This window comes from Aspergillus udagawae (genome assembly GCF_001078395.1).
Source record: "Aspergillus udagawae IFM 46973 DNA, scaffold_2, whole genome shotgun sequence".
Taxonomy (NCBI): Eukaryota; Fungi; Ascomycota; class Eurotiomycetes; order Eurotiales; family Aspergillaceae; genus Aspergillus; species Aspergillus udagawae.
Genome location: NW_025091265.1, coordinates 1029238 through 1057085, shown reverse-complemented (window position 1 = coordinate 1057085; position 27848 = coordinate 1029238). Strand labels below are relative to the sequence as shown.

At 48.6% G+C, this 27848-nt stretch overlaps 9 protein-coding genes and 1 non-coding gene across 10 annotated transcripts; 3 read left to right on the top strand and 7 right to left on the bottom strand.

Annotated features, from left to right (window-relative positions):
* Positions 1-1043: 1043 nt before the first annotated feature.
* Positions 1044-2855, bottom strand: Aud_002699 (uncharacterized protein; the record flags this gene model as incomplete). The annotated part of the gene is made up of 4 exons (XM_043287661.1): positions 1044-2062; positions 2123-2362; positions 2461-2678; positions 2794-2855. 4 exons carry the CDS (start codon positions 2853-2855, stop codon positions 1044-1046), a joined length of 1539 nt encoding a protein of 512 aa, XP_043143596.1.
* Positions 2856-3520: 665 nt separating this feature from the next.
* Positions 3521-3931, bottom strand: Aud_002698 (uncharacterized protein; the record flags this gene model as incomplete). Its single annotated transcript, XM_043287660.1, has 1 exon — positions 3521-3931. One exon carries the CDS (start codon positions 3929-3931, stop codon positions 3521-3523), a length of 411 nt encoding a protein of 136 aa, XP_043143595.1.
* A 1357-nt stretch (positions 3932-5288) lies between these two features.
* On the bottom strand, positions 5289-7175 carry Aud_002697 (MFS transporter; the record flags this gene model as incomplete). The annotated part of the gene is made up of 3 exons (XM_043287659.1): positions 5289-5640; positions 5693-6134; positions 6212-7175. The coding sequence occupies 3 exons, from the start codon at positions 7173-7175 to the stop codon at positions 5289-5291; spliced, it is 1758 nt and encodes a 585-aa protein (XP_043143594.1).
* A 2683-nt stretch (positions 7176-9858) lies between these two features.
* Positions 9859-10992, bottom strand: Aud_002696 (putative isopropanol dehydrogenase; the record flags this gene model as incomplete). The annotated part of the gene is made up of 1 exon (XM_043287658.1): positions 9859-10992. The coding sequence occupies one exon, from the start codon at positions 10990-10992 to the stop codon at positions 9859-9861; it is 1134 nt and encodes a 377-aa protein (XP_043143593.1).
* Positions 10993-13101: 2109 nt separating this feature from the next.
* Aud_002695 (ankyrin repeat domain-containing protein) lies at positions 13102-14991 on the top strand (the record flags this gene model as incomplete). The annotated part of the gene is made up of 1 exon (XM_043287657.1): positions 13102-14991. The coding sequence occupies one exon, from the start codon at positions 13102-13104 to the stop codon at positions 14989-14991; it is 1890 nt and encodes a 629-aa protein (XP_043143592.1).
* A 207-nt stretch (positions 14992-15198) lies between these two features.
* Positions 15199-16017, bottom strand: Aud_002694 (uncharacterized protein; the record flags this gene model as incomplete). Its single annotated transcript, XM_043287656.1, has 1 exon — positions 15199-16017. One exon carries the CDS (start codon positions 16015-16017, stop codon positions 15199-15201), a length of 819 nt encoding a protein of 272 aa, XP_043143591.1.
* Positions 16018-19783: 3766 nt separating this feature from the next.
* On the top strand, positions 19784-19855 carry Aud_002693. The gene has a single exon. It is a non-coding gene; the product is annotated as a tRNA-Ala (tRNA).
* Positions 19856-21894: 2039 nt separating this feature from the next.
* Positions 21895-22740, bottom strand: Aud_002692 (uncharacterized protein; the record flags this gene model as incomplete). Its single annotated transcript, XM_043287655.1, has 2 exons — positions 21895-22527; positions 22576-22740. The coding sequence occupies 2 exons, from the start codon at positions 22738-22740 to the stop codon at positions 21895-21897; spliced, it is 798 nt and encodes a 265-aa protein (XP_043143590.1).
* Positions 22741-23075: 335 nt separating this feature from the next.
* Positions 23076-24577, bottom strand: Aud_002691 (uncharacterized protein; the record flags this gene model as incomplete). Its single annotated transcript, XM_043287654.1, has 3 exons — positions 23076-23988; positions 24050-24273; positions 24317-24577. 3 exons carry the CDS (start codon positions 24575-24577, stop codon positions 23076-23078), a joined length of 1398 nt encoding a protein of 465 aa, XP_043143589.1.
* A 1520-nt stretch (positions 24578-26097) lies between these two features.
* On the top strand, positions 26098-26498 carry Aud_002690 (uncharacterized protein; the record flags this gene model as incomplete). The annotated part of the gene is made up of 3 exons (XM_043287653.1): positions 26098-26101; positions 26170-26276; positions 26310-26498. 3 exons carry the CDS (start codon positions 26098-26100, stop codon positions 26496-26498), a joined length of 300 nt encoding a protein of 99 aa, XP_043143588.1.
* Between the last annotated feature and the right edge of the window lie 1350 nt (positions 26499-27848).

The window sequence follows — 27848 nt, the reverse complement described above, 5'->3', positions numbered from 1 at the left end:
TCTCTCAGCCGCTCTACGAGAGCTTGGGGATTGGGCCCAGGGTGCATCTTTTGGCTGGTTTGACTATGGGCTGTGTAATCGGGATCCACGTCCTATACCGTTACGGGGAGATGTTGCGACGAAGATCGAGATTCAGGCACAAGTATTGATGGCCGTCCTAGGGGTGATGCAAGAATCACAGTATATATATATAGCACTTTATCCGAATAGAGTCTAGTTTTGTACATATGTAGCTGTCTGGGAATGGAAGGAACCCCCCTCACAAGCACAGGCATAGATATCAAGCGCATCACCAACAACCCTGAGCAACAACCATTGTTCGTTTCCCCTGATTAAGCGGGCCCATAGCTTTACGACCGCAACCCCAAGATAGGTACAGTCAGACAGATTCGAAGGTCTCGGCCACATGTCATCATCTCCAGATGTACGTCCTTCTTCGACGATATCGCTTATCCAGCTTATAAGTCGGGTTTCGTGATCTTATGCTAGAGATTAGCTAACACGGAGCTCTAGTATGCCTTAAACCCACCAGAGCCTTCAAGGATGAGGGCACGTACCGTCGAGAGTTCTTCGATTCTGGCAGTCGGCGATACAATATAGCCATTTGCTGAGGAAGATTGAAAACTCCAATCCACAGAGGGAGTGTTGCACGCTCCAAACAAAAGCATGGCTCCGGGCTACGAAGTTCACTCCTAATTTAACAGGTATGCTCAGGGCATGTGTGGCATGCAAGATTGCTGGAAGAAGGTGAGGTCCGGGTGGCCAAGGAGGTATCTGTAACAGTCGGTTCGCTATCTCATTTGCATCAAGGGATCGAAGGATTCGATATGAACCCAAATTAAATCCGAGTCGAATATATGCGACACCGAGTAGCGCAGTTGAAGTGAAAGTCACCGGACCATTAGGATTTCGAGGATCTAGACTCGATTCAGGGGCTCGCTGCCATAGGGAGGTCCAAACGTGAAGGGCATTTCTGCAGGAAAGACAGCAAGTTTAGTGGACAGCAGTTAGAATGGAGTAGCTTAGGAAGGCAGGCTGGTCACTTACCGCATGACCTCCTTTTGTCCATTCAGTAAGGTGCCATTCACGTCTTTATAGGGCTCAAGGGTGTGGTATGCGAGCAGAATCTGCTGGATGATGGAATGTATAAGAATGTAATTTGCCAATGGAGACGGTACCAGTTGCGTGTCTTTTAAGGCAGGATCTTCGGGACTTTTCAGGACGTGACAGAGAGCTTCTTGAAACAGCATCTGCTCGCGATGACCAGGTTTCCTGACAAAATTCCATTTCTGTTCGTTCGGAGCAATCCACTCGAGACAGCTACATGGAAGACGAACATTGATTTCATCAGCGAGGATCACCGGCGGTGTGCCGAATGCTATTGACTGAAGATTTAAGATCGCAAACGAGAATAATTTTACTCTCCTGTCTGTTTCTTGCTGGATCCACGAGTGCCAGGTACCAGCGATGGCATCCGAAGACTGTTCGTTCTCTTCCAGTTGACACTCCCTAACGCATCTCGCCAAGAAGCTCTGGAGATTGAAAGCCTCTCGAGCTATAGTTTCCTCGCGCTGCCAGGCTGCGAAAGAAATGAGAAGGAAAGCACAACGCGCCTCACACATAGTTTGGCGATAGCGCAGGCGGTCATGAGCAGAAGTCGGAACTTGCTGATGTGAACACGTTGCACTGCCTTCCGACGCACCGGAGGTTATCTCAACCGCCGTCCGCTGTGTCTCACGAAATTTTTTTTGCAGTAAATCCTTAGCTGCATGGAACAGGAACACAGCCTTTCGATTCTCATGCCGAAATTCAGCACCGAGAGCACACATGGCTAAGAGGATCTCAGGTTCAGACTCGCTGACCTTGAATGTTGGAATATGCACCATCGGGAAGTGAGGATAAAACCCATCGAAAAATCCATTGATAAATCGTGACAGTGAGTGACATGATGGTAGATTGCTCGATATTTCCGTAGAACGGCACAGCATCAGCGCCTCGCAAAGCTGCTCTCGGTGCTGATGTGTAACGGTCAGGATCGGCAGTGTCAAGACCCCAAATTCCGCTGCAAACGATTCTTAGGCTGTGCATGCTATGGTGTGATTGTAGAATCATGAGAACCTACCGACGTTTTCCCTCTCAGTTGGGAGCTTGCTCAGCATTAGCTCTGGATCAGAAGGGTGTCCATTACACGAATGTGCGGTGGACGGGGTTCGCAGGTTGTTCGAGCCGGTATCTCCAGCAAAAATCTGCACAATGCTCGGCTGGGATGGGAGATACCACTCATCATCCAGTCCCAGATTGCTGCTGAACATTCCCAGCTCTTGGAAGCCCAGGAGATCCTGGGAACTGAATAGTGAGTTTCCTGCACATAACCAAGGCTTTTAGAATTCATCTTGACTAGCAGCCATATATCGTGTCCCTTATTATAATCTCACCAAGAGAAGTTGGAGCGTAGCATACCGTGAAACTGTCCATCCCCAAATCGGCTATCCCGGCTGGTCGGCCCAGCTAAAGTGCTTTGGAAGGATGTAGGCTCCAGTAAAGATGCCCCGTCCTCCATGTGAGAGTCATCCGCTCCCGGTTCAAGGTTGCTTGTATCGTGGATCGCCGTGGACGGCGTATCTTGCGGGATCATGTCATGGCCGGTGCTCTGATGACGCTTCAAAAGATCCCGTCGGCTAAATGAAGCCCCGCAATGACATTCATACGGTTTCTCATTTGTATCTAGGATATGACTACTCTCAGTTGCGATGAACAATACTAATAGTTCGTGATATAAGTGGCGACACTTACGGAGTCGCATATGTCTTTGGAGGTGTTCGTGGCGCCGGAAGGATCGCTTGCAATAAGGGCATGTTCGTGGTTTTCTTCTCCCTAATGGGGGAACTTCCGGGGCTTGCGTTGTTGGGCAATCATTCATGTCAAGATTCACGGCAGGCTTCTGAAGCGCTCCGTTTTTTTATTTAAAAAATAAAAAAGTGAAAATCAATTTGGGGGAGAGATTGAACGTTCCCTAGTAATGGTGATGATTAATTGTCCTCTCATAAGTAACTAACGAAGAATGTGATTGGAAGATGTCCCTACCCCACGTCTCCAATCCTCCAAATCACGTGATCATCTGTTCTTCATGGTAATTACGTACGTCTTTCGTCAAGCGTTCTCCATCGTTACATGCTAGTCTCATTGTCAATGGTCCTTTTGGGGTCAAATCTCCATATTTGTTTGTACGGAACTTTCTGATCCAATAAAACTCATACACATCAAAGTGACAGGAGTCGAACTTTTGACCACCAGAAAGCCCGTTAGGAAGGTCAACAGACGGAGATTGCCTTGAGCAACTGCAAGACAGATCGACAAGATTATTTCGAACTCCTTCCGTCAATGGGGAGCTAACAACGTGCGGTATTGCACTGATGCCCTCAGTCCTTCTCTACAAACGATCTCATGTTATTCGATATTGCGTTTTGGGCAAAGCGAGATTAGAACTTACCACAAAGTCAAGTGGGTTGCATTCCTTTTTCTAAGATCGAGAATCGAACGCCTCTACCTCGATCTCGATCAACATAGGAGGGAAAGCCAGGCGAGGAACAGCGATAGCAGTCCAGACAGGGCGGTGTCCAGGGATACGTTGCTTCAGCTTTTCGACAACGTAGTCGTAAGAAGACTCCATGTCGACATGGTACGAACGAATAAGGTAGACGTCTTCCCATCCTTTCAGTCCAGCTGCCTGAAGAACCCGGTCGACATTTTGAAAAGCCAGATCAACCTGCCTGCGAGCATCGTCGGTGTCAAGATCACCTGAGCTGGTCCAGCCGCCCTGTCCAGCACATTTTACGATGTTCCCAGGAAGGTGAACGGCTTGTGAGTAGTGGCACAGGTCGCTATGCTTCTGTCCGGCACCATCGTCGTTGACATAGGTCAGGGACGACATAATAGCAAGAGGTACTTCGAGAAAATAATAAGATATATCGAGGTATAGAGGACCAGCATTCAAGCGAAAGAGATATGGATCGTGGCTTTCTGCAAAAGAAACGTCTTTAAATAGTCTCCCATGTTGAATTCGCTATGACGTTTGTGATGGAGGCATGGAGAGCTTGTCGTTTGGAGATTCTTGGCATTATGGAGAGGGTGCGCCGTGTCACAACATAGTCGTGATCTTTTTTCGAGCTCCTTTAGATATCCTGAAAATCAACCATGCCTCTTGCTATGGAAACGTTTCCATCGCAGAGCATTTCGCGCATTTCAGACAACATTCCGGGGGTGGACGGACACACCCATGAGGACAGGAGCATTCTACTCCAACCCCCATGCAGACCACAGTCGGCCAGGACAAGCCACCCGAGCTGTCTTCCCTGTGGGCAGAAATCGTGTTTGTTCTGATCTGTTCTACGGGACAGTTGTTTTTTGCTGTCTTTCTCGTCAACATCGTTGGGAACCAGGTCACTCTTGTTTCAGAACTCGGAACTAGTGCTTCGTCGTCTCCTTGGTTGGTTGGATCTTCTTTACTGGCCAAGGGGGTCTCGGTCGTTGTATCTGGATCTTTAGCAGACTTAACGAATCCGAAATGCTTGACCGTCGGCGCCTTGGCCTGGCAGACAATATGGAAACTCATTGGGGTCTTCTCGATCAGGCCATCGCCTATGGTCCTGTATATCTCCGTGCGAGTAATGCAAGGCTTAGCAGTCGGTGTTCTTGAATCTACGGTCAGAACAGAGTAGCATAATTTTCATTTTCACAAGGATGTGGCTGCCCTGCTCGTAAATAAGCTTTGTCCACTCCCATCTCAACCCCTGATTCCCAAGAATATCGATTGTCTTCCCCCACCAACGAGAACAGAATGAAATCCAATTCCGTCGCAATGGACCAAGAACTCCGCATTAGAACAATCCCACGAACAAGAAAAATTCCTTGACTTAAACATCCAGGATGCCATTAGTTGGCGCGTCCAATTGGGCTTCTACACCGCTGAGGAAATCGTCGACATCATTGCCGAATAGGTGTCCATTGAAGAGGCAAGCATAACTTTCTAAAATATAAAAAGAAAAGTCCGCCCCTTTGTAGCAGCAGAATGGGAAGCACAGCTGGAGAAATAAAGAACATGGCTAGAAATTTCCCCGATTCGCACCACATGAGTGTAAGACTTTGCATCTCAATATATTTTTCAGATATTCCGAGACAGATGCCTGAAAGGTGACAGGTGTTGCCCGGGGGTAATTGGATGATCCACGGTAAGTGCAGGTAAAGAAAAGAGCTCAGGCGATGTTGTATAAACAACCATGTAGTTGGGCTCATTGACGTGGAAGTCGCCCCAGCGCCATGACGTGTCTCTCAAGGCAGGTCGTCTTTCGAGAGAGATTGGGTTCCTCATTGGCTGCAGCGGAAGGAGAGCTCGCAGATTTTGCGGACTGCTCCGAGGACTTTTCGCCCGCGATCTTTTGCTCCGCCTGGACTCTCATCCGATCAGTCATAGCATCAAGCTGACGGGCAGACTCAGCCGCATATCGACAGTGGCGTCGAATCGCAGGGCCGTATTTGTAAAATATCCAGGGAAACGGGAGACAAGCAGCGGCGAGAAAGGCCGAGATCGAAGAGCCCCAATGGATACCTAAGCGATCGTACATGGGCGTGGTGAAGAGAGGACTAAAGTATAAGTTGTTAGGTTGGAGATTGTAGCAAAGTGAGAAAGTCTTACAAGGCTGCGCCGAAGAGGGCTCGTATGACAGCATTCCCTGCCAGCGCCGAGGCGGCATAGACAGTGTAGCCATCCACGAGGTAATTGACCACGCTGAGAAAAATGGAGACGTGAGAGAAGCCAAATAATACTGTTCCAATCTGGCAGACAATCCAGTGAATTCTAGGGAAGTTGGTCCACGCAAACCAGAACAGGCCAATGGGGAGCGTCACAGCTCCGACCATAGCAGGAATGAGTCGTGCCTCGGGGGGAGGGCGACCAAAGCTAATACTATCGGCGATTTTCTTGTATCGGCCATCGTCCAGAATAGAATATGCGCATCCAAGTATCTGTCCAATCATCATTCCCAAGAATGACAACCCAGAAGTGCTCTGTGGCCAATGGCGGGCTTCCTCAAACACGATCGGAAAGGCTGCAAATTCCATATACATTGTACCGTAGACTAAGGCGAAGCCACAAATAGTGGTCAAATAATTAGCTTGAGCACAGGAGGTAATTTCAACGTTCTGTTCAACTCACTGATAGCCATGTAGATTGAAAGGAGTAACACGATTGGCTCTAAAAAGAGCAAAATCCAAGGGCGCACCATTGTCTTCGTAAAGACCTGGCCGGCGGTTTTATGCCCCTGCTCCACATCGAGTCGGCTCTTGTAGACAGCACCAGTCATCTTGCTGAGTTTTGCCGCTCTCTTTTGCAGGAGAACGGGTGAGTATGTCTCGGGAATTAGGCAAATTCCCACCAAGAACACCACTGCATTGAAGATTGTAGTAAGTCCTTGAACCCACTTCCAACCTTTGGATACTGCCAAGAAATCGCAAGCAATAGGCCCAAGGCTAGGGCCAAGGAACGGAGCTCCAATAAAAGCAATTGTCGCGAGGCCTCGATCTCGCGCGGTATACATGTCAGAAACCACTCCACCAGCGTTGGAGATGGCAGATGAACCAAATGCGGCAGACAAAAATCGAAGGACCAAAAGAGTTGCAATATTTGGACTTGCGATGGTCGCCCCAGCAAAGAGAGTCGTCATTCCATAGGTGATAAAGTATATCACTTGTCGACCATATAGTTCCGAAAGAGGAGCCCAAACCGCAGGACCAATGGCAAATGCGAGCACGAACAACGAGGTATCCGCAACCACCAGCTCGGAACTAACCCCAAAATGATCCTGAATCTGGGGATTGGCGGCGGAAAGTGAAGACGAGGCGAATGTTATGGAGAGAAATGATGCGGCCTGAAGAAGAGTAATGGACCATTTTAGCCACTCTTGCATTTGATGGGGATCGCGAGGATCGTCGTGCAGCCACTCCACAAGATACGGGTTCTCAATTGTCCCATCCCCTTCCCACTGATGCTGGAGAACATCATCGGTGATGGTGCTCTGCGAGAGAACCAGTCTGTAGAGGTGGAACCGAGGAGTTGAATCTTTAGTCTCCATCTGCGATTGAACCATTCCACATAAGTCAATTGGTGCCAAGGGAGCCATGAAAGGTATGCACACTCACGGTAGCGAGCGCCCGTGTAGACGTCTCGAGGGCTCAATCCAGGGGATATAGATAAAGACTAGGGAGAAGATTGGTGGAAATTAGAGTTTTCAATGCAGAAGAAGGAGTCCTATTCCCTTGTATGTTAAGGAGCGATCTCATGGACGAGTGAAAAGATATATGAAAAGGGGCTGAGATAGGTGAGCCCGAAAAGTTCGGGGGAAATCCGGTCTGTTTTGCATTATTAATCATTATCAATGCAGGATGTTGTGATTTGAAATCAAATTGCCAATGTTTTTTGGAATGCGACAAAGCTGTAATCAGAGGGTGTTCAAATCGCTGTTTTCTGGCCTTCGTGAAGCTGTAATTTTGTATAAATGACGATGCCCTGATTTTAAGGCTCTGCCAAGCTTTTTAGAAATGGAGATTTGAGCGATTCAGGCCAATCATACAAAGCGGCTTGCCCCGCCTGGTCCTGTTCCCGCTAGTACCCGCCCTATTTAGCTGGCTAGTCCATACTTCGGAATTCCGGCGTGCACAAGGATACGAAAAAGATCCGGAAATGACGCAGGTGGAATTGCTAGGCGGGTAACCTACAGAATTTTGGCGAAAAGGATAATAATGTTTTTACTGTAGGCTTAGTTACGCTTTTGCCTGGATAATCGTTCATTAACCAGGGACTCTTGGGTGCGTTCATCAACATCCATAGTTGTTGGGTACGGTACGACATAGTATCCGTCTTTTGTTGATCACGAGATAGTACTTTGCCATTTCTTGAAAAAATCATGGAATCCTTCTTGCTGTGGTGGTATTTTGCTATAGCAGCGCATGCATAATGCCCCCTATGTCGATCTCTTTCCAGACCACCCACTAGAGTAGGGTACGTAGGATAGAAGCGTTTGGTAATCTCATCATGTTCATCGCTAACACTTGTTGACATCTGCTATCACACGCAAGTTTTGATTCATAGTCAAAAATGATTTAACATTACGGAGTAGATACTCCATAAATCTTGGGACCATCCCATCGCTGAATAATTTCTGTGACTGACCCTTCAGTGATGAGAACTGATCTTTGCAAATCCTCTAGGACGAATCAGAGTAAAAACAGTTAGCCCGCAGGGGAGGATGCCTATGTTGGCTAGGATTTGCTGCTAGCGCTCGTAGTAAGCTGGAGATGCAAGCTCTTGTCTTGGTCCCGTTGGCACTCGTTGTTCAGGACTGGCATGGTTAGATAGAGATGCGCAGGCTCTGAATTGTAGTCTCTGGTCCATATATCTGCTCCGGAGCCTGGAGAGAAACTAGCGTATATTTTGCAATCTCACTGTACGTGTCGCCAAACCAGCGAGAAGTCTGTAGCAAAGCTGTAGGATCCTATTTAGGAGCCACGAACAAGCAAAATATTTGAAGAAAAGATCGAGGGACTTTGGCTGTTCGTAAAAGTTGCCTTAACTTCCGCTAAGCTTCGACCCGCTGGCCTAGAGTAATTCTCTGAGTAAAAATCTCTACTTTGGTAATAAAGAACAGTATGATGATCAATGAGTGAGGATATCTCTCCGATGGTTGCGGTGTAGAGTAATCAAATAGAGGTAATATTACTTTCGTGCTCTAATGAATTGGACCCGGGCATGGGGCCAGATATTATCAGAAGCAAGCCATGCTGCATCTAATCTGCGAATGTGGATATTCACTACCTTAACCATGCCAATAATGCTCAATAGCCACTATGGCCTCTGTGACTACTAATTCAGGATAGTTAGCGTTCATGCACCTCAGCGTCCTTCCTCCTACTGTTTTCATTTTACTCAATTTACATTTGACTCGCTCCTTCCTAATTTGAGTGCAACATCAACCTGCCTCACCATCGAATTTCAAGATTTAATCAAGGAACCCGTCTTCAAGATCGAGGCTTTGTGCTGCTGTTGTATCACATCTTTATCTCGACTTATCAGCTCGCACCCCTCATCTGAGCATTTCGGCCGTCATGTCTCACTGGGCACTCTTTATCGCCTTCGTGCTATCTGTCGTTCTTGTCACTTGTTGGGTGGCCCGGATTATCCGACCGGAGTATGTTCCTTCTCAACCTCTTCCTCTCCTGGTGCAGGACTGACATGTCGGTTGAAACAAAGACTCCACCGGATACTCGACCGCATGTTCCCGGAATACCGTCCGAAGACATTGAGAGAATACTTCCTTGCAGTCAAGCTTGTTCGGAAACGACGTAAGACCCGGCGATCATACTGTGTATCCCTGGAGGGATCTAACGAGGATTTACTTGATAGGTCGGTGGACTTGACCTTCACGATGGCGACGAGTGTCACGCGTCGGACAGGATGACCTGGAGGCGAAAATACAAGCTGCGAGACTGGAGTCTGAGGACGCTGGTTCTAATTTTTCAGTGTCATCTACGATCAGTCCGTTGTCTCTGGCCGTTCGCAGCTCTGCCATGTCGTACGGCGCTTGTCAGGATGCCTGAGGGACAATGGATATGCATGAAGAAGCAACACAGCCACGTTTGTCTACAATGAAATATCCGCTAAATTACTCTGTGAGCAAGCCGATAGTGAACTAAAGCATTTCCCATTTGAAATCGACACGAAGCAGCAAATAAATCCACAGGCGTGTATTTCGGGTTCCTGAGCGAGGGACGAAGTGCCTTTACCCTCCGTCGCTGCACTGCTCCAGACTACTCTTTGTGCACCAGGACCACTCCGCAGCCACCGGCAGTCTTCGTCGTAGCCTCGTCGATCGCTCTTTCATAGTCCTTGAAATCAAATTCAATGTTGTGAAATCTGGACAACGACAAGTTCCCCATCTCGATGAGCCGTATCAACTTCGCAGGAGCAGTTCCGTCGAACATGAAGTTTCCCTTCACCTGGATATTACGCATCATGAGCTCGGAATAAGACACGCTGATCGAATCCGACGCTCCACCCATAAGAACCGCGCGACCGTTGGCCTTCAATGTCGATATCGCAGATGAGATGTGTATCCATTTCTGCCCCTCCACAGCAGACGCGGGAGTGAAATCAAGAAACAGATCCGCCCCAAGCCCGCGCGGAGTCGCTTTCCTAAGGGCATCTTTCAAGGAACTCTCGTCGAGACCCTCCGTTGCAACGCCGACTACCTTTCCCTTTGGATACCCCGCCTGGATCTTCTCTAGGGAACTCATTCGTCGTCCCACAGCAACAACCCTCCCCGCCCCCATGGCAAGCGCAGCATCGATCGCAGCACCACCGAAATGCCCCGTCGCAAAACACACAATCACTGTCTCGCCCGGCTGCAGTGCCCCAGAAAGTAAACCGCCATACGGAACAAGCAGGGTGTTAATCCAGGCCAGTCGTGCCGGGGAATAGCCCATCTGCTCGAGCAGAAGTGATTCATCAAGAACATACACATTCTCCAGAGGGACGATCTGTTTCTCTGCCCACGAGCCATGGCGCCAGTCGTTTTCGGATAGGATGCGCGCTTCGGGCGTTACGCCTCCGAAGAGACCCTGCAGGATGGCAGTGCCTTGTTCTTTGAGAGGGTCATCGCGTGCCCGTACGGTAAGGTCGACGTAGACTAGTTGGCCGGGTTTGAGGGTCGTTGCGTCGGATCCGATGGCCTCGATGCGGCCGATTGGGGATGCACCGGGGGTGCAGGGGAGGGGGAGGGGATAGGGGAGCTTGCCGGTGAGGATTGCGCGGTAGTACGAGTGGATAGGGCTGGCCAGGACTTTGATGAGTACTTGGCCGGATTGAGGTGCGGGTGTTGGGACTGTGGCGAGGGTGAGTGGTGAGTTGATCTCGGAGAGGATGATCGCTCGGTGAGTCGCCATTTTGAAAGTATTAGAATGCTAGGAGAGATGTCTCTGTGATGGATTCAGAGGTGTACACCTTGCAAACGGATGCCTATTTATAAGCTGGCCAGATGGGATTATCGGACTTTGGCTGGTTCAGTCGAAGGGAGACTGCTCATCCTGAAGGGGCGTGGACTAACACCCATGACTCGTATTCGGTACATGATACCTTCTTTTGACTGTCAAACCAATATTAATGGTCGTATTCAATATATCCTAGTACATATCTTGACAGGATTATCAAAGGCTTACTTACGGTTGGCATTTCTGTTCGTACGCCAAGGCAGTCGATTCGCCGCCCTAAGTCCGACCTGGCCACCAGGTGTATACCACCGGAGTTAATGGTTATAATACGAGATGTGGCTCACGCCAGAGGACGCTATACTGAACACAGCCTGCAGGTAATGGGCCAATAATCGGTACAAATTGATCAAACTGTAAGGTTGTGCTTCCTGGCAGCACCTCGTATCTAGAGCGATGGCGCTTGCTGCATTCTTGGGCCTGCTGATGGGAGGGTCCGATCTCTTGATGAAACCTCAGAGGAAAAGAGTAAAGACCATGCTGAACCAATAACATGATACAGATGTTCGTGTCCTATGGCTGAGCCCGACAATACAGATGTGGACTCTAAACAGGCGCAGTTATACCATAATATATATATACGTACCTCGTGAATTCCAGTGCGATATTTCCATTATCATATCTTCTGCTTCTTCTTTATGTCGCGATACTCCCAGAACTGGAGATCATCATTTTGATTAGCAAGAAATTTACCATTCTCAACTTCTTTATCCAACGGATTCATCTCTTTTCCGGACCCGAAACGGAAAGGGTCAGAATAGTGCTATCTAATGTGGGCCATACACGGAGTTCACTGTGATGTTTACGTGGAAATGGTAAGTCCGGACAGCGGCAACTATGAGGCTTCAACAACATGATGCGACAGCCACGACGGTGAAGCAGACTGAAGTGAGGAACGGATGATGTAGAAATACTGAGAGGACCAGGAGAAGAGCAACAGATCAGCAAAGGTGCATGATGAGGATTCTATGGAACAGTATTTCCGTTGAAATCATCAGAAGCCAGCCGGCTATATCTGCCATTGCATGGCTTAATTCAAAAACTGTAGTCTCGTGTGACGCCAGCTTAACTGAGCAGCGCAATAGTTCTCGGAAAATATATGATTTGGCTTATCAAAGATGACTCGGTAGAGTTTCATTGGTAAACGATATCTGGTTGCGGGAAACCGAAAGCATATTGCTCTCACGTCAATATGCAATACTAAGCCTGAATGAGTTTGCGACACGCTACAATCCACTGTCCTTGACGTTGATCTTCATAGGTATGCTTGCGGCCGCCATTCAAAGAAGTAATGGGCTTGCTGGGTGTGTGTTTAAACCTAGGGCTTGAATTATCCTTGAAAAAGATTCTGTTTAAATGATCCTCTAAACTATGATCCGAATTTGTCCGAAGCAAAACAGACTTGCCTTATTGGGAGATCTCCTTAAGCGGGATAGCGTCATCTGCCCCTCATCCTCCCAGAACTGCGGGGTAATTCCACATAGATCTTGAGACAGTATTTAACAATGTGGGTAGATAGAGGGCATGGTCTATTGCATTGTTATCAGATTGATCATATAGTGGACCTAGGGTTCGTCAGGCACGATCCGTCCCTACGGTGCCATCTCACCATCCATGGACTGACCGTCGTACGATGCCCTGAACCCGGATGCCCGATTCGGACCAACAACAGAGCATGGAGTAACATCGACGAATGGATTCCGGAAAATTCGTGAAACCATGCAGCCCAGTGAACCCGAAGGCCCAAAAGACAACAGACAACGAACGTATGACAACTTACCAAGTCGGGAACAATTGTCACCTTACTTGAAATCCTGCCGGGATTTTTACTCCCTTGCGACCAGTGAAAGCCACCCACGTGGCGGGACAGAGATGCGGGTCTGCTCAAGGACCGTGATTTATGTTGTCATCGCTTGCCACACTACGTGCCTTTTTTCCTACTACCAATTCATCTGACGACAAAGTGAATGCTCACTTATGAGCAAAAGATAACACTACGTTGTCGAGATGACAGAAGAAAAGGTCGTACCAGGCAAACTGGAAGTCGCACTCTTTCTTGCCGCAAGCAAGGGCTACGATACGATCGTCAAACTCCTTCTGAGCACCCCCGGTGTGCGTCTCGACTTCAAGGACGAAGACGGTCGGAATGCGGTCTCCCTAGCCGCAGAGGGTGGTCATGAGAGCGTTCTCCAGATACTGCTCGAGACTGGGGCAGTGGATGTGAACGCGGTGGATTCTAAAACTGGCCAGTCGCCGCTGTGTTGGGCAGTCAAAAATGGACACGCAGGCGTCGTGGGGAAATTACTCGCCCTTGAAAATGTCGACCCGAATATTCCCGATGCCAACGGCGAGACACCCTTGTATGCGGCTGTGAAGAGTGGAAACGAAGCAATTATCGAACAATTACTCGCGCGGGCAGATCTCAATGCGAACACGCCTGACGCTGCTGGGCAGACGCCGCTATACTGGGCTGTGAAGAACGGAAACGAAGCGATTGCGGGAGCTTTACTCGGACGCGCTGAAGTTGACCCGAACGCCGCTGGTGCCGATGGACAAACGCCGTTGTACTTGGCTGTGAAGAATGGGCACGAAGGGATTATGAATCGTCTACTCGCGCGCGGTGAAATCAATCCTGACATCCCCGACGTCAATGGCCAGACACCCTTTTATTGGGCTGTGGAACAGGGGAACCAGCCGTTTGTGGTACAGCTTCTCAAGGTGAATGCCGATCCGGACGTGAAGGATAATCACGGGAGAACGCCGTTGCTGTGGGCTGCGGAAAAAGGACACGAAGAGGTGGTTCGATTGCTGATCGGGTCGAGGAGAGTCAATGTCAATGCTGCCGATGCGGAGGGGAGAACGCCGTTGTGGTGGGCTGCTTGCAATGGTCACCTACCTGTGGTCCGACTGCTCGTGCGCCATGGCGCTGACAGAGAGGCGCAGCCGTCTCCCAATGACGAAAAGGGGCCACGCGGCACGCCGCTGTACCAGGCCGGCAGGAGGGGGCATGCAGACATAGTGAAATACTTGATCAAGAAGGGCGCCGATATCGATTCACCGTGCGGAGAGTCCGGTCTCCCGCTTCTGTTGGCGTTGGTGGTATACGATCGCACGAAGCGCGGGATGAAAATGCTCAATGTGCTGCTTGAGAAAGGTGCCAATGTCAACGCGAGAGATACCAAAGGGAGGACTACACTACACATATTGGCGAAGGATGGCGATGTGGATCTGACTGCCCTGTTCCTGCAGAGAGGTGCTCAGGTAAATGCTGCAGCCAAAGATGGTTCAACACCGCTGCATCTAGCCGTGCTCCATGAACACGACCAAATAGTCGAGATGCTCCTGGGCAATGGCGCAGACCCCGAAGCAGCCGACAGCACAGGAGATACACCCCTTCATCTCGCAGTGTTAGGAGGCTACAGACGGCTCGTCGGGTTGCTACTAGAGAAAGACTCGGATATCAACATGACCAACCACTGTGGAGAAACACCGCTGCACAAGGCAGTAGAACGCGGCCATCGCAAGATGGTGGAGTTTCTTTTGAAGAACGGGGCGGAGCTCGAGATGGAGGACGACTACAAGAGGACTCCGCTGCATCGAGCTGTCAAAGCGAAGAACCATGTCATGAGGTTGCTGGTGAACAAGGGCGCCAACATCCACGCAGTAGATATGTACGGTCAGTCCGCACTACACATCGCTGCCGAAGCTGGATTACGCGACGATGTGCACTTTCTCCTGGGGCACGGCGCAGAAGCTGAATTGAAAGACCACAAGGGTCGGACACCACTGGATCTGGCAGTCAAGGCCGGCGAGGTCGAGGTTGAGGAACTCCTTCATGAAATGAGTCTGGTCGTCGTCGACGGATCGTCGGGAAGCGAAGAGTCGGGCCCGGGCTGACAACGGTAGTTGACTGGTATTTGGAAGATGATTAAGAGTCTATGACATGGTTGGATTGGCTAACTGTATTTTTATGTCATCGTTCTAGATCTGCATGAAGCGTAGTCTTCGTCTCATCCTGCATTATACGACACCCCCGTGATGAACACACATAACAATAGAAATAGACATGTAGGTCAATGTCGCTACCGGACAATCTCATGATTCTTACACTTCAGCTTTCCCATTCTGCTCCCTCACACCTAACGGCGTATGCCTCCCACTACTCATCGACCGGCCCATATCTTCCGACGGCATGGACGAATGCGCCACAGACCCCTGCCAATACGACTGCCCTGACAACGACGGCACGGTCTCCAGTTGCGACCTCCTCTCGTCGCAGAACATGATCGACTCGCGATCCAACTTCAATTGGCTTGCCGAACTCCCCTTTTCGGGGTTCAGGGTCAACATGTAGAGCGAAGATTCTTTATCGTGCTGGTTTATCGCGTCGATGCGCCGTTTCTTCACCCGATTGCGGATGCATCGGGCGATGCAGGCACCTAGGAAGAAGGAACCGAGGATGCTGAAGGTGACGATGGCGGCGATGGTCCCGCGGTGGTTCCATTTCTTCAATTCGGCGGATTCGGTAGGAGTTGGTGTGGTCGTTGAGGTGGTCGTCGTCGTTGCTGCTGTGGTAGTTGTGGCTGAGGCAGCGGTGGATGCGGATGAGGACGGTGTGGTGGTGGTGGTGGTGGTGCTGGAAGTACTGTATGTTGTAGCTGAGGTTGTCGTATCTGTTGCAGTTGTTGTTGTGAATGATGAAGAGGTTGTTGAGGTGCTCGAGGCAGTCGTGGATTCTGAGGTCGCCGTTGCATCGGCACGGCTGGTCGTTGTCACATAGGTGGCACTCTCAGTGGCAGAGGTTGATGCAACTGCATCCGCGACTGCCGTGGTATCGCGCTTTAGTATCCATTCTCCAAATCGACTTCCCAGCCTCGAGAGATGCCGGCCATCGGGATTAGAGTCTTGTGAAGACGTGGTCATTGTGGCCGTTGACAGGTTATGTTCGCCGACTCCATTGAATTCGGATTGACAAACCACCAGCTGGATCAGTATCAGTGCAACAAATATAACCATATATTGCATATTGCCTACTTGCTAACTTTGCCAACTATCTGCGTCTCTTTGGTGTCCAATAATTGAGGGAAACTAGCACTTAAATTGGTCGAAGTCAAAATGGATTCGGTCCTTGGCCACATGTTCGTCCGCAGTATACAGCCTCCTTTCGCCATTATATATGGACTACTTTTGTCACTGCTGCCGGTCATGCAAGGCATCAAAAAGCTCAATATCGACTGAGTTCGTCTAGAGTTGACAAATGTAGCCCGGGTGGGAGAACATACGTATCCTCCACGCGGCAATGACCCACAAGGCTAGTTGCTCATCTAGATTTTTCTACATGACGACGACTGTAGTCAAGCCACAAGTGCCAGCAATTGATTCAGACAAAGCCTTGAATTTTCTATTCTCTAGCTGACTTGAGCAAAGATATAAATAACCTGCAGTGCAGGTTAGCGCGAATCAAGGTATAAATACATCGAGAATCAAAGAAGTGTCAATTCCCACACTGCCACATTGTGCGGGCATGGAACGAATTCGAAAATGAGACATGATACTACTGAATGTCCTACATCGCAACAGCAGGACTTTAACATGTGCCAGTGTGTGCTGGGTAAAGTGAAGGACTAGCAGTCAAACGCAGATGCCCCGTCCATGTACCGCCGTGGTTTATGGTGCAGCCCCGAATCGCACCCTGGGCGTTCAGTTTGTTTGCACACTTCTCGACCGCCGCAAGGATAGTCTTCTTTTCCGCCGTCGTCTTGCAGTTCTCACCACTTGTCGTAGCCTCGTAAGCATACCCTTCGACATAGGTGCCGTCAGAGTCGGTGCCATACACCAGGGAGCATGAGTTCTGATTCGATTTGCTCTTGGTGATGGCGGCAATGTCCTCGTAGATAGACCTGCGTTCGCCGCTAGGATAACGCTCGATGTTTAGTTCAACTTTTTGTGGACAGCCCCAATCAGCCCTAGTTGAATGTCATGCTAGAAGGAACGATTGAAGCTCTACAACCTGACGAGTTTCTGCTCTAGTGAATTTAGCTTAGACTGGACAGTTGTGGACTTGATTTAGTTCTTATATCTTGTCCTTGTGTTGAGTCCATTGGTGGTCAATTTGGCTTTGGATACCTTAAGCGAACGTGATGCCTCATAACGAGAGTTTTGTCCGTTGAATGGGCTAATATTGGATTTACGAAGGAGATTTGAAAGTCATAGAGAATAGTTGAGTTCATTGAAATAAGCTCATCCGCTCTCATTCGGTAGTCGGTACCTTTATGCTGTCGGACTTAACGCGTTAGGATACCCAGCGCGCCTACATAACATAGCTGTTTCCAAAGCAGACAGCAAATTTTTCAAGGAAGGATCAGAACGTATGCAAAAGGAAACTGCCAGACTCATATTGGCATAAGTGCCCCCTCGAGTCTACCTTATTGATGCTGGGAGGCGGTTCGGTGCCCTGAGCTTGCCCAGCAAAATCTGCATTGCTATCATGCATACGATTGGCTTAATTTTGGGGTCACAGACCTAGTTGATTCATCTCCTATTATTAGACAAGCTGATTTGAAGCCCATCTTTCAACACCTGGACGATAATTCTAATATATACGTGTATATACTTGATTGGAGTTGATATCTGCAATCCGGAGCTAGCTAAGAGTATTGTGTAGAGCAATGAGTCCAAAGGCCCCATATTCCAGGATTTAGACCAATTTATCCAATGGTGGATGGTCATGTCTCTTAATCTGTAATGAATGCTTTGAACCTCATCTGTCTCCTTGCTTTCCTCTTGAATCGGCCAATTCAGCGCAGCTTGATTCACGAAATCAATGTGACCCACAACCATGCGGGGTACTCTGCTCGCAGTTACCAGGTAGAGGATTGATCTGAATTTGGCGGTTGAGGCGGCAAACCAAAGGACCGCTGCTCCTCCGTAGCTTTGCATGTCCTAGTTTCTGATACGTTCCACAAAGACGCAAATGAGGCGAGATTGGCATGGTGGAAAGGATATATGACCAGTGGGCCACTTAAACATCGCCATGGTTGCACAGCGGTTGGCACGCTCTGTAGTAGATTCCAATTCATAACGCCCAGTCTGCAAATATCACACTGACGTAGCAGATTTCCGTCCCACATTGAGTTTCAATATCCTGTTAGCAGGAAGTCCTATTCGTCCTTAAAGTATTCTGCCCGAGTGTTAGCGAGGGAAGATACTGTGGTTTCATAGGTGTCTAAAGGCAGACGTCATACCAAATGTAACACTTAAACCAGAACGGGCGTCTTGGTTCCAATCTGGGTGTTTTACTGAGGAATTATGATTTAGGGATGACATTCAATGGTTCCAGCGATGACGGTTTGGTGATGTACGGATTCAAAGTGGACAGTAACAACAAGGCACGGTTCCCCTAGATAGTCTGCAGAACAGCAGGTGTGGATGGCTGAAGCGGATCGTCGATCGACAATCCAGCTACCCCGCTGGGATCCACGAGATGTCAGGATCAGCGATGGACAAGAGCTATCGGCGAACTGTTGCTGGCTCTCTTTCGTTTACTGCAGCAGAGGCTGTACAGCTTCACCATGCTGCAGAATATAGGAGACCCATGGCGGAAACTGATCGGCAGCTGATGACGTCGTCATGTTTTGATGCGGGATTTATCAATTCAGCTCAATGAAGTGGATACAACCCCAGACCGAGAAGCATATAACCCGAGACTCATCCCTTCCCTTCCTCTCTTCTTACCACTCACTACACTGCCACACTTTGAAAGCATTATAGCATAATACCTCAATTCATATCCAGACTTCAGCTAAGGGAAACTCTCCAACTCTTCCATACCAAACAAGATGAATCCGAGCTGCCCTTACTGCACCACTGGCCGCGGTCCTTGCGTAAGTCTCTACTCTGCTCTGGTCTACGACATTGTTAGTTTCCTTACTTATCTTCATAGGTCTGCAATTAAGAGCAGGCTGCTAAGGTGTCTTGCAGCCTCGTGCGCTGACTCCGGTCCGGTGATAACGATGTTGGAGGATATGAGCAGGGCTTTGAATATCTAAAGGGGGGCGCAGTTCTATGTTGACGCTGTTTGTATTGAACAGGATTCAGGGAGATTGAATCAAACTCGAGAGAGAGCTTTCTTTCCTGATGAACGTAAGGATCTACTCATGAGGGCATAAAACCTGTCGGTAAATGGCTCGACAGATATAATAGCAGATTAATAGATGGAGAGAATAGAAGCTGTAGCCGAGTGATACATAGACTGATTCCGACAGAGCCAACTTCTGTAGATGTAATCTGACACCCTTTTATCCCATCGCTTGAGGTATCTTAGTTGATGGATTCGTCAAAATGTTTCGTCCAGAACAGCACGCGTTCCCTTTGACTCCTTCTCTCCAGTATGGAGATTTCTGTGATTTCCTAGGACGAGGCTGTTGCTTAATATACTAACTCAGTTTCTCTATTCTAATTCCAACCTAGATGACAGTCCTGACTTGCCAACATCGTAATGGCTACTATTGGATTGGGCGAGAGCAGTGTCAATGGCCAATGGTGTAATCCTGGTCGGTTGATAATAGGTAGATCTGTACCTCAAATCACAGCCACTAGTACCAGAGAGCGTGTGGCGTATGTGGGACGTTTTTTTAAAGTGTATGAAATATGACATTAGCCACTTATTGGCAACCGTTCTCAACAAGTTGGGCTTGTGGTTTAGTGGTATAATACCCCCTTAGCATGGGGGTGGTCCGGGGTTCGATTCCCCGCGAGTCCACTTTTTTTTTCGCCTTTTTCGTTTTTACCATCCGCAGCGCAGCAGCATAGTATACAAGGTCTATCTGCCAGGAGCCCTCTTAAAGACAAAAGAGGTTCTAATGGGCTGCAGTCATCACAGATGGTCAGTTGGTTAAGCAGTCAAAGTATATAGCCACTGTGATATATGATTGCGCTCAAAATGCACAAAGCCCAACCAAAAGCTTCAAGAGAAGTGTGGTCACTCCCATTCTTGACTGTCTTCACATAAGGGCAGCGTATGACATCCCGTTCCGTCTCCTCTGAAATGACTGTACGGCAAAATAAATTCCGGGCATACTCAGAGCATGGACTTTTCCTCCTTCTGTCCCGGTCCATATCTGGTATAACCCGTCATGAACCACAGCCGCTTTAGAGCCAAACTGGTTCCCCTGCACAATCTCTTGACGACACTGGTGAGAACTGATTGAACCAATTTACAATAATCAATGATAATGCAAGCCTGCCAGTCCGTGACAACACTGCCTCTGAAAGTTTTATTCTGGAGGATATGTCCGTGGGACAGCCGTGAAAAGTAGGTATTGGTCGCGAGTTTTTCTCGCTGAAGGGCTTGTCGAAGGTGCTCTGTAATCACCATGGATAGAACGCTAGATCGCTGTCTTTAACCGTGCCTTCCCGCATGGCTGTAGTGATGGGCTGGCTTGCTTCCATCGATGGCTGCACAGGTTTGCCTGAATTTCAACAGCTGTACTGATGTTGAATACAGCGCAGTATTTATTTACCTTATCAGGCATCTTCAGGAGGTCGGCCTTGCGGATCCAGGAGCCAATCTTTCTAATATCCAAACGTGGTATGCGCGGCGCCCCGTTCCCATTGCTTTGGGAAATCCTGTTTCAGTCCAAGAGATTTCCTTTGGTTTGGGTGCAAGGTCTTTTGTAAACCCTGACTGCTAGAAATGCAGGATGCAATGTTCTGGTTGTATCTGCAAATCCAGGTTTCAAAAACTTTGTCTTGAGAGCCTCACTCCTTCCTTCTTCTGTGGAACACCTTTGAATAATCGTGTGGCGTGCCTTAGTAGCTCTTGTCCATTTGGTCTGGAAACGGCCAAGGTAATGTCCAAGGTGTTGGCGAGAAATTTGGTGGGCCTACAGCTCGAAACGTGGGCTACAGTCTGGATAGGATTAGCCCGTCTCTATCGTAAGAAGAAAAAGGGCCAGGCAGACAAGAAGAAAACTGTCAGATGAGTTTGCCGGGTTCGTATTTGCATGGCTTGACAGGCGGATTGAAAGAACATGAAAGAATAGACTGAAGTCGTTGAGCAAGAGAACCACCAGTGTCCTCTAACAATGCACATTCGAGCTGTCTCACAATTTCATCTCCCCTGAAGAGGGACTATCCGGCTTGCTCGATATTCCAGTGAGGACGCGGAGGCACAGCCTCTTCAAGCGAGGATTTCCAGGCGACCTCGAACCCAACGCTTGAGGCATTCTTGGTCAGAGGCAGCCACATGTAGGCAAGTGTTGGAATTGACCGCCCCTTGGCGCCACCCGTACAAAGGCCTAGATGTTGCCTTTCTTGATGTGCCTTGAAGTGGAAGCTCAGCTTCCATTCACTTTTGGTAAATCTGCCACTAAGTGAATAAGTCAGAATCAATGAAGTTGAGACGAAATCTGAAACCATGAGTTTCAGACACGCCTGGCAAGCCTCTTCTCTGATTCTGATTACTGACCCTATTGCCAGCTCTGGTATCGTCCTAGAAGATCAACAGCAAGGAACAAAGTTTGTATCTGGATATGTGTGATAGAGAGTGTGTTGGGAGTGAGAATGGCGGAATGCAAAGTTCTCTTGGGAACTCATGAAGTGAATATACCAATTTGGATCGTTGTGGTATTCACTGACAGTAGCAAGTATCCAATGTAACAGCTTTCTCCGTGACATTATCGTATTATTCAGATTCTATGCTACATAGTCAAAGGCAACTAACTTTGCTGGTCCCTGCCTCTTTCCATGTTTTAGACGTATAATAACGAGTCCGCAAGCGATATTGTGCAAAAATATAGGTTAATATTCTACACAGGTATCAAAAATTGCATTCCAGAACACCGAGCCTTCTTCCGCGCAGTCATCATATTCTGACATGATCTCCCTCAAAGCAGCTAAAACAAAGAGTCGCATATCATTATACTTATCAAATGCCACGCAGTTCAAATTCGATGACATTTTGCCCATCCGAGCCACAGTCACCTCCACCGTCCCCAGTAGCACCAGAAGTGAAGGCACCGAATCCGCAATGATACCCCTGTCGGCAGATTCACCATAACCACCCTGGTCAAAGTGGAGAATCATTCCATTCTCAGCATCAAGCATTGCCATCGCGTCATTGAGCTGGCCAATACAATAACAAAAGTTGACGGGCGGAGAATCGTCATCCGCCCAGCGGCGGCCAAAGATTGAATCAGCATCCCAGGCGTACAGCTCTGCATCCACATTCCCATTGTCTTTAAGGAAAGAAGAATTCCATTCATTTATTGGACAAATGACAGCAGGGATGCCAGTGGTTGTGAGAAATTCCCGCGTCTTTGTGTGAACCAGATTGTTAGGTAGCTGCGATTCTGTAGGTTTCCAAAACCAGTCTGGAGCAAAGTGGGCCCGGAGCCAGGCGGTATCTGGGCTCTTGGGTAGTGGTAGGTTGTTCTGGGAGAGTCAACGGTTGTACTCATAGTGTTCCAGAGTTGAACCTACATCAATGACTATAGACATCAGAATCCGTTGCTGGGTTTTTGGGTCATTGAATAAACGGTACAATTTCCTGCAGCATTGCGACAGGCGACCTGCATCTTTAATGGTTTCTAGGCTCCCATAGACGATCAGGAGAACTTCGACAGGGAGTTCTAAAAGACGACTCATTATGTGTTGTGGGGGGCCTGGCTATGATTCCAGCATGCCTTAACGCAGGTTCCCTCGCACTTGTTTGGAATTTAGATTGCTCTTCAAAAGTAGCCTCACGGTCACGGATCCATTTAAAAAACGTCTGCTTGGTCAAGGAAATGAAAATTGTGGGGTGCATTCAGGGGTACTTCGTTATTTCTTGGCGGCGGTTGCCTTAGGCAGATACCCAAGCAATGATCCGTAGCGTACGCCGTAGCGGGAACTGATAGAGTAACTATGATAAGTCGTCGTGTGTCAAATGAGCTGAGAGATGGCTTCAGGTACTGCCTAGGCAACAATAACTCTGCTATCAACTACCAATGAGGAATATAAACGGACCACTCCACTGTCTCAAACGCCGACTCAGGTAGGTCCCTCAGTCCAACCAAGTCCTCAACGAGTATATACGCTCTAGAAATACAATACAAAGCGCACAGCACGGTCACAGGAATGAGCGCCAAGAGCGGAATCTCCAACCTTGGGTCCTTCGAAGGATGAATATTTCCCATCTTCGCAGCGAGATGCTGCATCCGCGTCTGCGGAACAGTCCCTTCCACATCCCCAGCCCTTCGTTTCTCAGCATGCCGTGGAAGAAGAACTTTATAGCAGAATTGTACGTATGGGCCGCCAACGATGGAGAATAACAGTGTATAGCAGGACGCGATGCGCCACAAGATTCGCTCGAGGGATGAGGGGAAGTCAAAGCTCCAAGCGATCATAAACATGCTACCAAAGAGGAGGACGATCGGACAAGCGAGGGCATCAGCTAGCGTATCCAGATGCGGGAAACTGTCGCTTGGTATGCGGTTGTAAGGTTTACTGGTGACGGGACGGGAGAAGATGGGACAGTGGATCCGGCGGAGAATCTGGTTGAAGTAGCGCCAGAAGACGTGGCAGACGTAGAGGTTTGGATGAAGGAAATCCAAAGGATTTGTGTACCATTCTTCGAGTTCTGCAGGACAGTGCTTTTCCTCAAGGTCAGTGCATTTTCTCCTGTAGAAGAGGCGTTGGTTTACCTTTTTCCGGATACTTTTGATATCTGCCGCAAGAGTTACGGTAGTCGTACTGGTTATATCTTGCGGTTTGTAGAACCAGCAAAACGATGTTGCGAAGAAGACGATGACAAAGGAGATCGTAGTAAGCTCCAGCGTTGTCAAAGCAAGACCCTGGGCACCGCGCAGGATGCAATTGAGGAGCAACCAAACCGCCTGAGACACTGCGATAAATCTGCAGCATCGTCATCAGCAGCAGCGCATTCACCCCAATGAAGATCAAAATGAAAACCCACCTCGCAAACCCATCTGACTTGTTTCTATCACCGATATCATCCCGAGTTATTTCTGGATACTCCACATATCCCTGCTCAACCAGAAAAAGCAACTGCGCCGCATCAACCGGAAAGGGAGTCTCAACCCCATGGCCCTCCAAAAGAAACCCTCCCATATCTGCATAGAACGCGTGCGTCATCGTCCACTCCCCTTTCCCTCTTTTCTCATTCAACCTGCTAAACTCCTACAGCTATTAGAACCATGCAGGCTTGTGGTGGAAAACACACCTTAACCGACTTCCTAGCTGACGACCACTGTCCCATTGCTAACATTAAAAGAAATTCCGGGCCCAGGATCCCCATACAGGCAAGGTGGAATTTATCCCGTAAGCGGGCCCAGTATCCATCTGATTTAGCCGGGATGTTGGGGCAGACGGATGTCCAGCAGCATAGAATGATGGTTAGCAGACATGTCGAGAGGATGCTCCATGTTCCGCGCCCGTCGGGTTCGTTGACCCAACCCGACGATGTTGTTGTGGTGTTGGCCATGGATACAATGCCATTCTTTAAATTATGAGGCTTTGGGGATTAAAGAGCCTTATATCTGATTTCGAATGGACTTTTGTCAAGACTAGGCAACATTCTGATTGGGAAGGGATTCGGCGCTTAGCCTTGTGCGGGGCCGTCAACGACATGCAGCAGTTCAGCAACGGCTCAAATTACTGCAAAGAAAATATACAAGCTCTCAGGCTTTTAGTGGTCCTAAAGAACTGTGGATCATGATGAGCCCCTGTACTATTATCGAATACCATTGAAAAAGCCGCCCTAACCGCTATAAAAGGGAGGATTCTGATTTCTGAGCCGTAACCCGGGGGCACAACCCCTGCAGACCCTGCCACGATTACGGCTTGCGAGGCTTACCTCTGTTCAGCTGGGTGGTGGCTATGTTTAGCGCCAGCCACAATGCGGGATCTGGTCGCTTCAGACAGGAATATTAGTGACTCTGGTGGTTGCAGTTTGTGATTTGCCGAGGGCTCTGTATGCCACCGCTTTATGGATTAAGAATGATGGTAATCTTGAAATCTCATTTCACTTTATACTGCCCGTTCTATTATGATAATGCACACTATTGGGAGATTCCAAGGCAATCTCTATCCATTACCGTGGGTGGAATTCGTTGATGAAGCTATTGAGCGTGGTAAATATGCTTTACGGGAGCAGCCTCAGCGAGCCAAGGTTGTTAGGGAGTGAGGATTGGTGTGGCTCGACCACATATGCAAACAGTTTGTCCCAAAAGTTGCGTTCGACTCCAAGATTTGGTACTGTATGTCAGCACGGAGTAATGTAGGGCTCTTAGACCTGGAACCCATGGAGCGAGACCCTGGACTCTTATGGAAGGCGGCTACCCGAATAGAAAATATATCAACTTTGCGGAATCTACTTCCGCCGAGACATGTCAAAGTCGAGACGATGCAACCGATGCGCTCCGGTTCGAAATCAGACAACGACAAGGACGAGGAGAGCGAGGTTCTTGATGACTTCCTTGGGGCTACGGTAATTTCTCCAAGTAGCTGGTGGAGGAAAAGAAGCACGTGGCATATTGGACGAGATGAGAGACTCAAAATGACTAACTCTCTCGGTGAGTGTATTTCCTGAGCTCTAACGGGGCTTCCGGTCGCTAACGAATACCAGAAATGCTCCTAGATGATTATAACCTCGCGCTAGGTGTCGAGTCTCCAAATGCTAAGCTCATCCGCCCGAGACTGGATTTGATCCTAATCCAAATCTTATCTGTGGTAAAAGAAGCGCGACAAAGGTCAGAGAATAGAAATATGCGAGGTGGATCTCAATCCAGTAGATTCGGAATGTCTGCCATCCTGGACACAGTTTCCTGGGGATCCCGACACAGACTCTGTATAGCTCATGACTTTGAGGGTTGTAGTTACATCGTGGGCTGCACGATTGACTACGCTCTATGGTATGGGAGCCGACAAGACCTCGAGACCAACTTCATCGTTCACCGAAGCGACGTGCTAATGGAGGATGAGTGTTGGACACCACTTGCAGCTATGTGTAAGTTTCATATTGCTCTTGAGAGCATGTCTCCTTAGCGTATCTTCCTGCTAACACGTACTGCTCAGCAATAATTCACTACGCACGAAAGAAAACCGGGAGGAACGCGGAAATATATGGTATCTGCACAGATAGTTACAAATGGACGTTCTTGCACCTCAACAGCAAAAGTCAGGTACGTCTATGCTCTATGCTCTAGATGACATAGGAAGCTGACGAAAGATATGCAAAGTACTCGTCACTCCAGTTGGACTGGACAAAAGGTCAACAAGAAGAGATCGTCAGCCAGATTGGCAAGATCGTAAAGCAGGAAATTGAGATTGCTATATCAGAAGCTCAAATGAACCGACGGAAAATGACCGTGAGCCAGATGACTGGCTGTATGGTTTTCGACTAGCAGGTCAAGAACTCTAGAGAATTGCCGCATTTAGGAAATAGAGAGCGCCGAATTGTATAACCGACTATATTCAAAAGATTCTAAATACTATTGCAGGCATTTCGAGCCCGATTATGTATGATAGGCAGCAGGAGCCTCTGCATTGACATCACATCTGCGTCTTCGATTTCATTACCCTGTCCTGACCCCAACATTTACAAACTCTATCCATTACCGTACTCCACCAAGATAGTCGACTGAAATAATGGATTATTTCGAAAGATTGAAGAATCACATACGCAGGAGTTCTGCATCACCTTCGCCCATGCAGAGCAAAGTTGACATCAACATAGCGCCAGTAGTGCCTAGGACTGTTGCCCAGAAAGGGAAAAAGCCTGTCACCTCAGAAAGACAGGATCTACCACATATCTCTATTGCCGACATAAGACCCCAAGATGTGCGTGCGTTCCTACGCATCCAGCCGGATGGAAATTTTAGTGCTCGCTGGCAGTTGACAGCGCAGAACAAGGTTCAAGGGCCTGAATACTTAGGTAGGTACTCGCACCTACCGCGCGATACAGCCAGAAGGCCAACTTCTGGCCTAACGCTAGTATAGGGTCGATCCTGTCGGGCTATTGGCGTGCTGCAGGTAGAGATAGTGAGAACAAAGCAATTATGAGATCCCGACTTGAGACAATTCTTGTCGCAGTCCTCGCAAGCAAGAAGCGCGAGTCCGCCTCAGCTTACGGATCCCTCCATCTTCAATTCGAGAAGACTTTAAGTTTGCCGTGGTCCTATCAGAATAGGGCTTACATGTTAGAGGGCGCGACAGACTACTCACTTTGGTACGGGGGACAAAAAGGGGAGACAAACCTGCTATTTTTTTGTGCATCGCGTCGAGGGAACATTGGCAGATATCAGGCATTATGTTCTATGGGTATGTGGTACTGACTCAACAAAAGAGTTTGCTGATTAAACTATGACAGCGATACTGCACCATGCAAGGAGGAGAGCTGGTCGCAACGATACTATAGTATATGGAATCGTTACTGATACCGACGAGTGGCGCTTTTTGTGCATCGACAAGCAATCTCGGGTGAGCTGTTCAACCGACCGCTGAAACTACACTTGCAAGATATTGACTTGAGTAGTATTCAGGCTGTATCATGAGGTGGGACAAAGGACAGCAGGTGGATATTATATCGACAATTTACAAGATCCTTAATCGCGCTGCAGCGCTGGCACAAGCTCTTGAAGCACCCAGTCTAACAGAGTACAGTAGTGTCGAAGATGCCAGTGGTCTCGAATGGTCCGACTGAAGGAATACAAGTCTGGGAGGCAATGGTTTCTAGTTTGCCAGGTATGCACGCG